This window comes from Lagopus muta, chromosome 7 (genome assembly GCF_023343835.1).
Source record: "Lagopus muta isolate bLagMut1 chromosome 7, bLagMut1 primary, whole genome shotgun sequence".
Lineage (NCBI taxonomy): Eukaryota > Metazoa > Chordata > Aves > Galliformes > Phasianidae > Lagopus > Lagopus muta.
This window is the reverse complement of record NC_064439.1, coordinates 17355778-17371367: the sequence shown is the minus strand read 5'-3', so window position 1 is coordinate 17371367 and position 15590 is coordinate 17355778. Positions and strand designations below refer to the sequence as shown.

At 41.7% G+C, this 15590-nt stretch overlaps 1 protein-coding gene across 1 annotated transcript; it reads left to right on the top strand.

Moving 5' to 3' along the window:
* Positions 1 to 8729: 8729 nt before the first annotated feature.
* On the top strand, positions 8730 to 11274 carry OTUD1 (OTU deubiquitinase 1). Its single transcript, XM_048951161.1, has one exon. It carries the CDS (start codon positions 8957 to 8959, stop codon positions 10094 to 10096), a length of 1140 nt encoding a protein of 379 aa, XP_048807118.1. The 5' UTR covers positions 8730 to 8956; the 3' UTR covers positions 10097 to 11274.
* The last annotated feature ends 4316 nt before the right edge of the window (positions 11275 to 15590 follow it).

Sequence of the window (15590 nt, the reverse complement as noted above, 5' to 3'; positions counted from 1 at the left end):
GGCGAAGAAGTATAATTTGCCATTGGAAGCAAGCAAAAAGTTTATTAATATAGGCTATAGCATGTATGTACAGAAACTATCAAAAAATTACATCTGTGTTTTTCTGATCTATAGGAATCAGATTAAAGGTCAAGAAAGCTGGTTTTCACAATCCCATATATTGCTTGGATGCATGCAAGAGCAGTGTCAGGGAACTGATCAAGTGATCATGTTTATTTGTGAACATAGAAAATCCAACATTTTTTTGGTGATGTATTTCATCCTGACTTGGTTGTTTTCTTATTATTGATTGCAACCTGGTCATACTATTCTAACTACTGTGTTTATGTTAGTAGCTTGATGCTTCACACTATAATTACTGCAGTCATGATAACCTTGTTTATTTAGAAATGTCTTTGCTGTATAATCTGAACAAGGCTAACTATTGAATCTTTTAAGATAATAATCAAGTTATTTTTTTTTTATTGTTATGTTTTATTAATCCAATTCCCTGAAAGATGTTATGATATTTTAACCTAGTTACAAGCTGCTGAAAATGCATTTGAAATGGTGCTGTTGACAAATCTTAAATAGTATCATTCATGCCATAACAAAATATTGGCTTTAACTTAGCAAAACACAGTTGGTTCTCTCTCCAGGATAGCTGTTCTTTCCCGGCCTTCTGTGGATTCACAAAGGGGAGACGGGGCTTTTACATCTGCAACTGCACCTCACCAAGCTTAGATGAATGTGACCTCTAAGGAGCTGATATTTACAGTAGCACATAGCATCTTTTTAAAACAAGGTACTTGCTTATTACTTAACTACAACAGGGTAGGAGTCTGTTATGTCAGAATGGAACAGCAAAGCTTTTGTGTCTGTACATGGTATGCCTGTCTGTCTGTATAGCTTGGAAGTATCCAGATTCAATGACACAATGGAATTGGCAATAGACAATAAATCTCTCCCCTTCGATCTACCTCAGATTTTGCTTCAGATTCTAATTGTGATAATTTTACATATTCTGCCTCATTTGACTGACAGTCATCAATAGATAATTTCTAATGGAGTCTCCAAGGTAACCAGGCTTATGTGCTAACAGTTCTTGACATTTTCTCTTACAATCCAAAATTTATCTTAGTCCCTTATTACACAAAAACAAGTAGAGATGGCTGCAATACAAGTACGACAATTCAAACAACATGTGCATTTCCTGCTTTTTCCTGAATATAACAGGCACTGTTGACCTGAGAAAAATACAGTAAGTCCATTTTATTCTGTCTGTGTTGGAAAAAGTGAACTGATCTTCAGGCACATAGCTCCTTTCAAAGGCCAGTGAACTTCAAACAAAATATAAAAGACAGTTGCTCTTTGTTGAAACTAATGATGTTAATCCCTCAGAAAATTGGGGGGAGGGGAAAATAAAGTAGTAGTAGCACTTTCAGAAGAGAGATGTATTTGCAGGTGGAGAGGATGACAGATTGTAAATCCCTTGGGAAAAAAAAAAACAAAAAACACAACAAAACACAAATAGAACAAAGAAGCAGGCTGATATTTTGCTGCACGTTAAGATCAAAGTCTTTACTATTGCTACACTGTTATTAAGCCAAAATGGTCCTTGCATTCACAGGCCCTCCTGATTTCCCCATACTGCTGCAAATATTTTGTTACCAGGATCCTTTCATAAAAGTATTTGCAATTATGTCATATCTGAAAGCTAAGGCTATGAGTCAAGACTAAATTTATTCATTGCCAAGTTGTATCCATTTCATTTTGGCTAGTGCTGTCCTTTAGCTTCATCAGCTCTTCTCACTCCCCAGTATTTCATCTGTCAGGTATTTATGGAGGGCCCTTTTCAACCTGTGCCAGATAAAGCAATTCAAGAACAGTTAGTCTCTTGTCACTGGTGCTCCAATCGTTTTAATTCCCTTCTGCTCATGATGCAGTCAAAATGTAACATCCTTCAGCAGTATTGATCAGAAATAGATAAGGTATCCAGATGAGGTGATAGTGGTGAAGCTACAACAATTCCACAATCTGGGTCTCTGCTCCTGATGATTTCCCACAGCTGATATTCTGCTAATAGCAGAAATACTCACCTGTCACTGAGTGGATGTCTTCCATTTGCAACTCTGATTTTCATCTACCCTTGGAAGCAGCTCGATTTCTAGTCTCCGACTGTTTCCTATATGGTATTTCAAAAATTTTTATTGTAAAAATGCTGCTCAGCTCTATTGCCACTAGTGAAAGTCAACTGCACACCATATGGCAGGGTAATTAATGAAAATATTAAAGTCAGTCCCAAGACTGATCTTTAAAGAACTCCACTGCCAAATGTCTTTCAGCATAATGATTCCTTTAAATTATCTGCAGTTTTCTCTCCTTTAATGAGTCCCATAGCCACCTTTCAGTTCTTGTTCTAATCCCCATTTTCATTGGTTTAGTAATGTCTCACGCTGAGCAGTACTAGAAATTTTATTGAGGCCCAACAAGATTAGACATACTAAATTTCCTCTAGTAATTTTGTATCAAATTCAGAGGGACATGCACAATCCCTTCTGTTCAGCAGAAAGGCCCAGATCTGTTATATAAGTTGATCTCAGTTGGGATTCTCACTCTGAATTACTAAGTAATTAATGTTTAATTTTTATAAAATTGTGCTTGCATAGAAATCATGAGAAGATTGCTTATATTTTCATGTATGGATGATGTAACTCTTAACGAGTGCTTCTTTGTAACAATTTTTAATGTTTCAAATAATTTGAATACATACAGAAAATCATATTGCTAAAACATTTCAAAATTCCTACAGATATTCACTCAAAGCAGCAGAAACATGACTTCGCTTTTCAGTATGACTGAATTGAGTTTAGATACCATTTTGCTGGGAGTTACTGGTACAAATTCACTAATATTCACTATAATTCACTTTTAAAATTATCTCATAATGTTGAAGCAATATTGAATCAGAAAAATAATAATGTTTGTATATTTAGCCATAACAAACTAGATTAGGAAAGGTTTAATTATTTACAGAGTAGGACATTAATAAGGATGAATTGATGTCACCCCTCCTCTGTAATGGTTCCACCTGTGTTATTTTTTCTCATTAGATAGTGGAGTTAAATAGCTGCAATCTGACCTTGCCTTAACAGTTAATTCTGTGCTGTGTAGGTGGAAACAGAACAGGTTGGTATTGTGATGAGGTAGGTTCTTCCCCTAAATTCCATTGGAGCTAGAACAGTACTTGTTGAGCTGGTTACACTGCATGTAACCACAGTCCTTTCCCACAGGATGGATCAAGCAGTGGAATAACAAAGGTATTTTATTTAATTAGATGCTATTCCTCGACTCTGAAAACATGAACTATGCAATGTGGTTTTCTGCTAAGCTCACCCATGTGTGAAGTAGTGATACCTCTTTTTGCTGCTTACCAATGGTAGGGAAAGCTGACTATTGCAAGGCTTTGGAGGATAGGGCAGATGAGACTGTTCTTAGATCAATCTAGTCTCAATCCCAAAGCCTTCTGGTGTAAGGCCACCTGTGGAAATACTGGCTGCTTGGTACCTCACTGAAGTTATGCTTCTACTTCGGGAGTAACCAGTCCTGTAGTACTGCACCGTTTTCTTTTAATGTTATTTCATACTTAAAGGTTTGTGTGGGCTTTATTTTTTTTTTTTTAATTTGTTTTGTTTTGCTTTTTTTAATCAAGAGTAACCTATTAATGATATCCGGCTTCTGTTATTTCTGTATTACCTACTTCCTCTACTTCCTTCACAGACTGTTCTTGTCAGAACCCTGTTCTGCTCTTGGTATGAGCTAGAATAACTACTTTCCTTAACGCTAAAATCATCATTAACCAACGTGAAAGGGAGGGAAGGCAACTATTTCACTTCCTATAACTGATAACAAAATATGGGTATTGCAAGCACTTTTATATCCTTTATGGTTTATTAAAATATATAAAATAGCTCATCTTAAATGTTGTGTGCATTACAGAGCTTGCTTATTGCATTATTACAATTGTTTTTTCTCTGAGGAAATAGCTTTTATGATTCCTTTTTGTATTCTGATATCATCTTTGGGCTCTATTCACAATGACCACCACAAATACCATCTACACACTGAGTAGAAACGAGAGACTTGACCTGCGTCACAGCTCACATTTAGAGGCTCACTTATCAAATGGGATGTGAATCCAAGACCCTGAGGTGTGAGTGGAAGTCTATATTTATCATCAGCAACACTTTTTCCAGTCTTGCCATGTGATGTCATACTGTATGTTACATCTCTAATGCCCAGTGCACCCATACAGTGATATGACTTTAACCTGAGAGTATTGCAGAAACGAAACAACAAACTGTGAGTCAAAACTGTCTGAGACACATCTCTTGTTTTATGCAGTGTATGTTTACCTCAAAAGTAGCTGCTGATATGCTTACTTTCCATTTTATGTTAGTAATACAGAAAGGGTTGAGCAAAATATAAAATCATTACCGAAAGAAAAACAACAACAAACCAAACTGGCATATGGAGTAGGAAAAAAGACCAGAAGTGGAAGCAGCAGAATCTGTCAGTGCTGTTGGCCCATTATATCTACACAGGTTCATTTAACTAAGGGTAAATTATTCAGGTTATAACTTGGTAACTTTATGAAAGGAATGATATGATCGCGTGCAGGCAACAAAAGAGAAGATAGATGATTCAAGAAGTTTTTTGTTGTTGGTTTTTTTTTTTTTTTTTTTTTTTTTTTTTTCCCCAGCTAATATTTCTTTGGATGCCAGGGTGAAGTTCTTCACAGTGGTGAGTGCTGGAACAGGCTGCCCAGAGAGACTGTGGATGCTCCATCCCTGGAGGTGTTCAAGAACAGGTTGGATGGGGCCCTGGGCAGCCTGGTCTAGTGCCAGATCTGGAGGTTGGTGGCCCTGCCTGTGGCAGGGGGGTGGAACTTGATGAGCCTTGGGCCCATCCAGCCCAAGCCATTCTATGATGTTCCTTCCTAGCACTGAAAGATCCTTGGTATGTATCCATTATACACACACAGACATTTTGATTTTTCTATTTTTTCCCTTGGTATACTACTTTTATTTTAAAAATTATTTTAAAAAATTAAAAAAAATTAATTAAAAATTAAAAAAAAAATAATTTAAAAAATTATTTTAAAAAATAAAATAAATTCCATCATCCAATTATGTACAAAGAGCTATCAATTCATGAAATACTTCAGACAGAAAATGTCTTTGGCTGAAGTACAGATACATCAGCATAAATAAAAAGCTGTGGAAATGCTTATTCAGTGTCATTCAATACGTCACTTCAGCTACCTTCTCTCTCCTTCTTCACTAATAAATGATCCTGCTGATGTAATTAATTTGTTCGTTAAAGTTAGAAGTAGTTACACTCTTAGGCATCCAGTTTTACGTCACTGAATGCCACTGTTTTTTCACAGCTGTTTCTATGCTTGTGGTTTGCCTTGTAAACAATCTAAACCATTCCTGGAATGTGCAGTGTAACCAGTGGTAATGATTATGTCAGGAGAAATTTTAACCTCAAGAGATGCTTATGCTTTGTTACCACAGGGATTGCTTTAAGATCTATTCTGCATTAGCAAAATGTTTACATTTGCCTACACTGAATGAACCAGAAGCCTGGGAACATTACAGAAGACAGTGAAAGTCATCTCCATAGTACGTTCTGCTTGCTCTGCGAGGCCTTCTAATGCCCACGTGACAGAGTATGCAGGCAGAAGTGACAGAAATGGCAAAACAGGAATTTATGGAAGCAATCCATCTGTGCATTGTGTTTTAGCCAGTTTTTATATGCTGTAAAGCAAAGATCAGTTTTTCCCCAGTGGCTGCTCTACATGCAACTCAGAGCAAATAAGCACCTCCTGGCAGCAAAAGGCACCAAAAGCACAATATGCTCCTTCCTTTTACAGATGGTCTTGTATTAAGGAAATTCAAATTCTTCCCTGAAATTTAATATTCGCAAGAATTTATTCATAGGACTTGATCATTCCTTTCTATTTCCACCCTTTTCTTCACCTAGTGATCTTGGATCAAAGCATGGGTTAAGATATTACTATTATTGCAAACAGATGACCGAATGACCTTTCAGGTAAGTGCTGACTGTTGGCAACTCCTACAATGAAAGCTGAAAACTAGCCATGAAATGCTCATGCTGCAGAGGTACAATGGGATTTTTGTTGTTGATTTCTAGAAATATTGGATTCCACCCAGGCCAAATGTGTGTGACTAACTCTAGATGCTCAGCCACAGAAAATGTTAGCCATGTTACATTGTCAGTATTTAATAACACAGGTAAAATATGCTGAGGTGAACTTTTCTTTCTATTTCCTTCACATGGGAGGTAATTAGTATGTTAAAAGCAATATGCAATTAACTCTCATACAATGGCAGAACTGTTTGTTATGTTGCTCAGTTACCTAGTAACAGATTTTGATTGTATTTTAACAGTACTAAGAAGGTTACGTATATTTTAAGTGAAAACATGGGAATGATGTTACTGATACCTGTTTGTAGAATGATCTGGTAACTGTACCAAAAGCTGCAAGTGTAGTTAATGTGCATTTCAGGATGCTCCTTGGATTTTTGTTCAGCTATAAATAACCTTTTTCCCCCTCCAAAATATCTTGAAGCACAGCATTGAAATACTAACACAATGGAAATCTGGGAATACGTAGTGAATCTCTTTCTTTTCTCAAATACTAATAATACTAATAATCAGAATAACACAGCTGCCCATCCGTTATTGTACTGCTGTTCCAAATAACCAGTGGTTTTGGAGGGACAAAACAGTCATTACTGGGAGTTTCTGTAACATCCTAGTAGAAAGAAAATTGTGGCATTAAGTATTCAAAGAGCAGCACTCGTTTTTAACAGAAATGCTCTTATTCTGCTGGATCCATTTACTATTCTCTAACAGAAAGAGCTGCCTCTTTCCTCTATACTCCCTCCTCCTGTTACCAGACTATTTCAGACTTCAAACCCACCACCCAGTATAAACCTCTGACATTTACTTGCAGGCAGAACAATTCACTAAGCAAAAATATACAGATCTTTGTTTTTTTTTTTTTTTTTAAACTGAAAAAAAAAAAAAGTATGCAAAAGAGCTGGTGAGAATAAAGTAACGTACATCGTTTTTATAATGACAAAGGTCACAACAGCTATTGGCACATTTTAAACCCTCTGGGAAGGGACAGCTTCCAGTGATTTTACATTAGATCACCTGTGAATATACTAGAATGCATCTCATCTTGGAAATGTACCTTGTAAGGTTTTGATTAACAAGTAAAACCAAGCAGGAATTTTTCTTTTGCCCCAAGCCTTTGCTTGAAGAGTATTTCAATTTAGCACCACTTGATTGGTATATTTTACTCTCTAAGAAATGATTTGTCCAGAAATAAAGATTCACCGACTGATCTCATAAACTATATTTAAAACAAAGTTCTGAACATTCTGACACATGAGAGTCACTCTGTAATTTCAGAGCAGTTGTAATACTTTATCCTCCTGTTAACAGGCTGCCAGAAATGCTCCTGGCTAACGCACATCACCATTTGTTCTACAGGTATCAGCTTTCTGGCTGTGGTGGATAATCAGGACCGTAGAGCCCGATTCATATCTGATGTACCTCTTACACTTCAACTTTGGAGGCAATAATTTTGGATTCGTATTGACTCTTTACATTTCAATTGAAATATTCCCATTAATGCATGGAATTAGATGCTGTATTTTATTCAAAATGAAGAAGGAAAGCAAATGTGAAAACTGTTCCCTTAGGTACCCACAGTTTTTAGTATTGAGAATTTCAGTGTTTTTCATTCCACACATGGGTTAGCCAAGGTATCAAAGAGATCAAAACATGGAAGAGAATGGCACTGTGTTGTATTGCTGGTAGCCAAGGAACCAGCTGCAGAGACTGGGGATAGAGCTCAGTTCCCTGAACATGTATCCAGAGAAGCAGTTCTTTTTAACATAGTAGTCTGCTGCAAGAGATCAGTTATGTCTTTTCTTTGGCGTAATACAAGAACAAGGGAAAATAAATGATGAGAAGATAAAAAAGGAGTTGGTTACTCACCACCACACCCGCTCTTTTTCTCCTTTCTTCTGGTTGGATTGCAGAACTGAAGCTAAAACCTTTCATCCCTAGGTTTATTCTGAAATCTATTATTTTTCCCTATACATCTTTGAAGTTTAAACACAATATCCACTTTTCCATTCTGGTAAGACTGAATGCCTGTGTTAACCCAGCATGAAGTGGGACTTCTTACTCAACATGCCTGCCATAACGTAATCACAGCCAGTGTGTGCAGATAGTGTCACTGCTCATGTCTGACGGGTGAGATGCGACTTTATTTATATCACAGCTAAGGCAAAAAGACACGTGCTGATTTAAGGTGCCACCGACATCAATAAACCAATTGCCCATGATCTTTGGGAATGTATTTTAAATCTCTCCTCTCCAATTATTAACTGGTGACTTATATCGTAGTTTTATGTACACATGTACTCGTACCACATTTCCCTAAGCCGAACTCCGACCGTTCCCACAGCCGCTCACCGCGGCGCGTCCCCCCGCCGATGGGCGTGGCCTACCGCAACCCCGCCCCCCGCATTCCAACGTGCGCGGGCCCCGAGGTAAACACGGCGCCTCCCCGCCCCGCCCCCAGCAGCTTCCAGAAGCGCCTCAGCGCTTCGCCGCGCGCTCCCGCGGAGGGGCGGGACCTGGCGGCGGGGCCGCGCCGCTTGTGGCGCAGTCGGAATTGCGGCGGGCGCCGCCGGGCCCAGCGGGCAGCGCGGGGCAGGGGAGGGGCGGCGGGGAGGGGGCGATGCCCCGGGTTATTTTTACCCGGGCGGCTCATCCTCTCCGGCAGCCCCGGCGCGGCCCCCGCTGCCGCTCCCCGCCCCGGCTCCGGCGGCGCCGCCTATAAAGCGCCGCCCGCGGGGAGCCGAGGATGCAGCTCTACAGCTCCGTGATCACCCACTACCCCGCGGGCGGGACGGCCCCTCCGAGCGCCGCGGCCGTTTTCAAGGTCTCCGTGCCGCCGGGACCCCCCTCTGCCGACGCAGCGAGCGACGCCGCAGGGCCGAGCCCCAGCCCGACCGCCGAGAGCCCCGCCAAGGACGGCCCGAGCCCGGGGGGCCCCGCCGCCGCCGCCATGCCCGCCTTCTCCTCCTGCCTAGAGGTGATGCCGAGCGGCCCCGCCGCCGCCGCCGGCCCGCAGTACAGCTCCTGCGCGCAGCTCACCGTCAGCCGCCGCCGCCCGCTGGAGCGCGTGGTGCCCATCCGCCTGCTGCCCCGGCCCGAGCCCGCTCCGCACGGCCGCGCCTGGCTGGAGGGCGTCGTGCAGAGCGGCGCCGAGGAGCCCAGCAACCGCAGCCTACGGCTCAGCGAGCACTGCCAGGCGCTGCAGGCCGCCGCCGCCGGCCAGCCCGGCCCGCAGCCGGAGCGCGGTGGGGAGGACGAGGAGGGCGGCGGCGCGGCCGGGGCGCGGCGGGCGGAGCGCAGCGAGAAGCTGGCGCTGTACCTGGCCGAGGTGGAAAAGCAAGACCGGTACCTGCGGCAGAAGGGCCGCTTCCGCTTCCACATCATCCCCGACGGGAACTGCCTGTACCGCGCCGTCTGCAAGGCGGTGTACGGGGACCAGCGGCTGCACGGCGAGCTCCGCGAGCAGACGGTGCATTACATCGCCGACCACCTGGACCACTTCGGCCCCATCATCGAGGGCGACGTCGGGGAGTTCCTCATCGCCGCCGCGCAGGACGGCGCCTGGGCCGGCTACCCCGAGCTGCTGGCCATGGGGCAGATGCTGAACGTCAACATCCACCTGACGACGGGCGGGCGGCCCGAGAGCCCCACCGTTTCCACCATGGTTCACTACTTGGGGCCCGAGGACCCGACGCGGCCCAGCATCTGGCTGAGCTGGCTGAGCAACGGCCACTACGACGCCGTGCTGGACCGCGTCTGCCCCAACCCCGAGTACGAGGCCTGGTGCAGGCAGACTCAGGTGCAGCGCCGGCGGGACGAGGAGCTGGCCAAGTCCATGGCTGTGTCCCTCTCCAAGATGTACATCGAGCAGAACGCCTGCTCGTGAGGCTGCCCGGGAGCAGGGCTGCAGGGACAGATGGACGGAAGTGCGCTGGCCGTGATGGTGATGCCTTAATCCTTAATGAAGCAGCAGCACCCCGGACTGAGACGAGCGGTAGATCGTGGGGGATAATTCCAGGCGTGTTTGTAGTATTCTGTTGTAGAAACTTAGCCTCGGATTATTTGCCAGCAGGTTCTCTGTGTATGTTTGTGTCTCCCCTCCTCACCGTTTCTCTATTTTCTATGAGAATGTATTTTTTGCACATTTTTAAACTGTTACGTCCGTCTTTTACATCTCATGTTAGTATCTGGCTTTGAGCTGCATAGCCAAAAACATTTGTAACAATTTTTGTAAATAAGGCTTATGATGTAACAGCTATTTTTTGCTGTGTTTTTTACCCATAAACCTTATATTTTTACCAAATGAAGCCAATGTCAAGCGACCCTCCCAAACTGGTGAAAGAAACTTGGGTATTCTTTGCAAAACAATAGTTTTTGTTCAAGTGCGGCAAAGTAGGAGAAGACTGCTTTCAGAACAGTTGGTTTCTCTGCCTCGAGTGCAGAACAGGTCCTCTGAGCCGGCTGGAATGCAGCTCCATGTGCACCGCGTGGGGAGCAATTGACTCTTCTGTATTTAATTACTGTTTTGAGTAAACTGGCCTCTCGTTGCCTGGTTGGCTCACCCTCTGCGCCGTTTATGTTATTTATCTGTAATAACAGAACATTAACTTGCAATAGAATGTTGTGACTAGATAATAGCCTACCGCTTTGGCAGTAATTGCCTTGGCTGCACCTCGGTGTTTGTGTTCCTGTTTCTGGGGTTATGGTGTCTTTTGTATGAGCCCTGCTTCTGTTTTGGCGCTTGTATTGCACCAACAAATCATTATCTGATCACAACATTTTATTCATTGGATGTTATTTTCTAAATAAGAAATCAGGAATGGTATTCTGCGTTTAAAAAGTATTTAAATTGAGATTTGTATGGTTTGCTGGGTCAAACATTTAAATGTTTCCAACCTAAATTCTGTTTCTTCTACTTTCTGATTAACTTGTTAGATATATTTATTAAGTACTGCAGTTTGTACTTTTTTATTTTGTAATATATTGTGATTTTGGAATTTATACAGTATTTGTATAATAGGAATATTCTCAGCTAAAATGGAATGAATAAAGAATATAATTTTACTTGTGCTCTTTTTTTTTTCTATCCTTTCTGCTCCTGGCATGAGGAACTGGAAGTTCATTCCCAAGAGCTGTTACCTTCTTTGCCTTACTTTCCCCAGTGAGTGGGGGGGAAGCAGGGACATAATATTTGATGAATGTGAACAAGTGATATTATGGGTGGTCTGGAGGTGTGAAAGAAGAGCAAACACTTAATGACAAGTATTTCAATTCTCTTGTAATTACAAGTGGTCTTAGCATAAATATTTGCCCTTGAGAAAGCCCTGAGGGATTCTTGTCTGTACCAGGGAATGGTACCATGGATTGTGGTGAAACAGAGCCCTGCTGGGCAGTGCAAGCGTTTGCTGGGTCTCATGTTGCACAAAGAAGCTGTGGATGCCCCATCCCAGGAGACATTCAAGGTCAGATTGGATGGGGCCCAGGGCAGCTCAAGCTGATGAGTGGCAGCCCTGCCTATGGCAGAGGGATGGGACTGGGTGGGTAGTAAGGTCCTTGCCAAGCCAAGCCATTTTGTGGACTGTGTCTGGTAACTTTTATTCTGCAGCCGTTCCCAGGCTTGTTTTAGGTTAGCCCTCCCTCTGTACTTCTCTCAGTTACTTGGATAGAGGTCGTATCATAAGGAAATACAGCTTTTTGCCTTTCCTTTTAAAAGTGAAATGCCTTATAAGCTGTTAAATAGCATGGTGTGTATTTGCATACCAATCTTTGCCTGTCTCTAAAAATAGAAGGTCATCTTTAAACAAACAGGAGAGCGCTGGCTTAAAATTAGGATTAAAGATAAGTAGCTGAGATGCTGCAGTCTTAATTGAGCACGTGTGTTCTGATAATGAGCTGCAGGACTGACTGCATGTATGTTTGCCTTATGTGATGCAAAGAGGAAATCAGAAACTTATGTCATTTCCAAAACTGTCCTGGTTTAAATTCAGAGTGTATTTTCCCCATTTTTTTTTCACACACAATCATGCTTTATCTTTAAAAGTCAAACAGTGGTGGAGGAAGGAGTCTTGCAGGTTGGTCCACTGGTGCCTTACCTTAACTAAATCTCTGGAAGGCTGAACTCTGGGGGGAGAATGTGGCAAAGATGCAGACACGGTTGTGTTCATGGGGAAGAGAGAGAGCTGATGAGGAAAACAGCTGCTCAGCTGACTTAGCACAGAAGTACTGATACAGCATTGCTGAGTATCAGGGATGTGTTTCATGTTAAAAACACTGCGTCCAGTCTGATAGCTTTGAGTTGGATACTATGAATTTGTTCAAAGTTGTCAGTATCTCATACTTTTTCTACAACACTGATTTTACTTTAGGTCTTTTAAAGTTATTAGTTTCAACTGTACTGTGAATTGTGCACATACTCAAAGCTCAGGAGCACTGATGGAGTAAGCTGAGCGGAGAAGGATTGGCATTGCCAAGTGTTCACTGTGTGAGAAAAAAAAAAATCCTGTTAAAATATCAACAAAAATGTAGCAGTAAAATGAACAGCACTGAACTCTGGGATGAGTTCCCAGAGGGTTCCTACAAGTTTTGATGCCATTGCAGATGTCAGTGGCACGCATTTGACTTTCAGGAATTAAAACTGTTGAACTGATTTTAAAAGCCATTAAGGATGTATTGTTGAAGCATGTAACAAGTACTTTAGTGCCTTGCAGTACATACTGTGTAGATTTCAGAAGAAAATGGATAAATAGTACGTTAGGTGCTTAAGGCATGTGGAAACTGAATTGTTTTTGTAACGCTGCTGTTTTTAATTCAGCTGAGAGACAGAGTCCAGCTGCAAGCATCTTGCCTGAGCAGGAGTGTTTTATTAGTGACAGTGGTCCAAAAGTGGGCAAAGTTGTTTGCCATCCCCCATTTGAGACAAACTTTCCCAGCAAAAGCACAAGTAGAGGCAAGTTTTCCCTTACTCAGTGGTAAGGGAAACTCAGTATCTATGGAAGGACAAATGTTGCCCTTGCTCATAATTTCAGCACCAGATTATTTTAACCTTGGGTAATCACTTGTATAACCCAGCTAATCCTGAGACCTGTCTGGGGACTGTGGGAAACAGGCTCATATTGTTGGCAATAAGTGAGAAGGAGATCTTGGTTTCCAGTGTTCAGTTGTGTGGTTAAGTGAGATAGAATATGTTTTAATTCTAAACTGAGCAAATGTGAACTGGAGTGTGCTTCTCTGGGCTGCGCAGCAACTTGGTGATGCCATCCTCACTTGTGTTCTGTAGTAGAAGTGGGAGTTAGATGGCAGGTTGAGTGCTTCATGTCAGGAATTCCTTAGGTTGCAGGATGCCATTTTGTCATGGAAGGTTAGCCATGTTGTAATTTTCTTGTGTCTTGAACAGGTGCTGTAACACAAAGCAAGGTTTGTAAGAATGGAAATGGTTTGCATGTAAAAGGAACATTCCAAAATGGAAAAGTGCAAGTTGAAAGGGGAAGACCTTTCAAATGTTGCTGTCCTTCATCTCAGGCAAAGTGTTTCCTCTTGGAAAGCTGAGTGGATCCTTGCCTATGCTTAGTAACTTCCTAGGATGTGTAAAGGTTGCCTACCACCAGGTGCTGGGTGTGAGGGTCTCGCTGTACTTTGCCAGCACACCAAATGTGTAAAAAATACATCTGTGACATTAATGTAACTTGTACATGAAGGTGTATTTCAGTACTCCCTGTGAGCATACAAAATTTTCTGCATCTGAATGTTTCTTCTGGCTGGTTTTGCTCTTATGCTGGGATTAGTGGATAGGACTAATTTCATTATCTATACCATACTCTTTTCACATGTACAAGAGCCCAGCATTATTCCTGCACAAAATTTCTATATTTTCATATTTTGGCTATTCATTTCTGGGCAAGAAAACACATGGTTTCAGATCTCTGGGTGAGGTCTGGAGCTTGGTGACCTCTGTCCCTTTAACCTAATGTGGCTAAGAGCAATGCTTCTTCCCATCGTTGATGCTCTGCTCAAGTTAAGAAATAACAGGATCTTTGGAACTCCAGCAGAGCTTCTTTTGCTATTTTTTTCAGAAAGAGCCTGTGAGCAAAATGTACTCCTTTTGTAAATAAACAATACGATGCATTTTCTATCTATCTGTCATTAGACTTAGAGATTGAGCTTTGACTAAGCAATTAAGGAACGTGTTTATGCGACTTGTTTCCTTAGCAAATTTCAGCTCCACTGGATCAAGTTACTCACAGGGCTGACCTTACTTTCTGTAGCTTAAGGTAGGAGTGATGATAAAATTGTCTCATTAATTATCCTCATAATTTGATATGACTCCTGCAAATCCTACCTACAATCTCTTTAATTTTGTTGTTTATCACTGATCATTTACCCTTCCAAATTTAACCCCAGAAACTAGTTCTGCTGTACAATAAAACCTAATTAAATAAGACATCTGAATGAGTTTATGAGTTGACAGCTGTTTTGCTGCTTGTATGTAATTGGAGAGAAAGGTAGTGCCTAAAATGAAGCCATTGTGAAAGGACTTGTTTTGCTCTGAAAGATGGTTATGTCAGCCTGCATAGCACTGTGACTGCTGATCTGAAGCCTTTAATGCACTCATGTTTGTTAGTTAGAATAAAAATGTTATCTCACAACGAGTTAGTTATGTTTTTACTAAACTGAGAATGAAAACTCAGGAGACTGGTAGATTGAAAATGAAAACAATATTCTGCTTTTAGGAGCCAGGAAGAAATTGTTTTTTCCTTTCCTTTATTTCCCATCATCAAGGAAAAGAAATCTTTAGCTTTACGTAATGAATGTTTGTGCCCATTCTATTTGAACTGCATCCTATTTGAACCGATAGGTTGAGTAAATGTAGGATAAGACCTTTTACTTCTGATTAATATGCCCAGAAGTGAAGTTTCCTTGGCTAACAGATGTTTTATGTTATATGTTTTATACTGCAGAATGCTATGAGAAGGGTGTAATCTCAGCTGGAACTTACTTGAGAAGCAGTGCACACACTCTTTGCAGTGAACGGAATACTTTTTATATTTTTGGCATGCAGCTTATCTTCATTATCAGGAAGTAAATATTTATGGATGCTTTCTCAATTAGATAGCTGTCCTTTTGTATAAACTCACAGCAACTTGTATAAAACATTTGTGCCTATGATTCCTGGTAGATTTCCACTTTTCAGCTGGTGTTCCATAGCAGGTTTTCTCTCCTTGTAGAGGCTCTTGATATAGTTCTGGCTGGAGAAACAAACATATTTTAAAATGGACAGACAGACAAACGTGGGCCCTGCTAGGTAAACTGAAGAATATATTTTCTTAAGATAGGTATTCTGAAAAGCATTATGAACTTTGATATCACAAAGCAAACAGCTGGGG

Coding starts and splice junctions, on each gene's coding strand:
- OTUD1 (XM_048951161.1), top strand. CDS start 8,957: ATGCAGCTCTACAGCTCCGTGATCACCCACTACCCCGCGGGCGGGACG.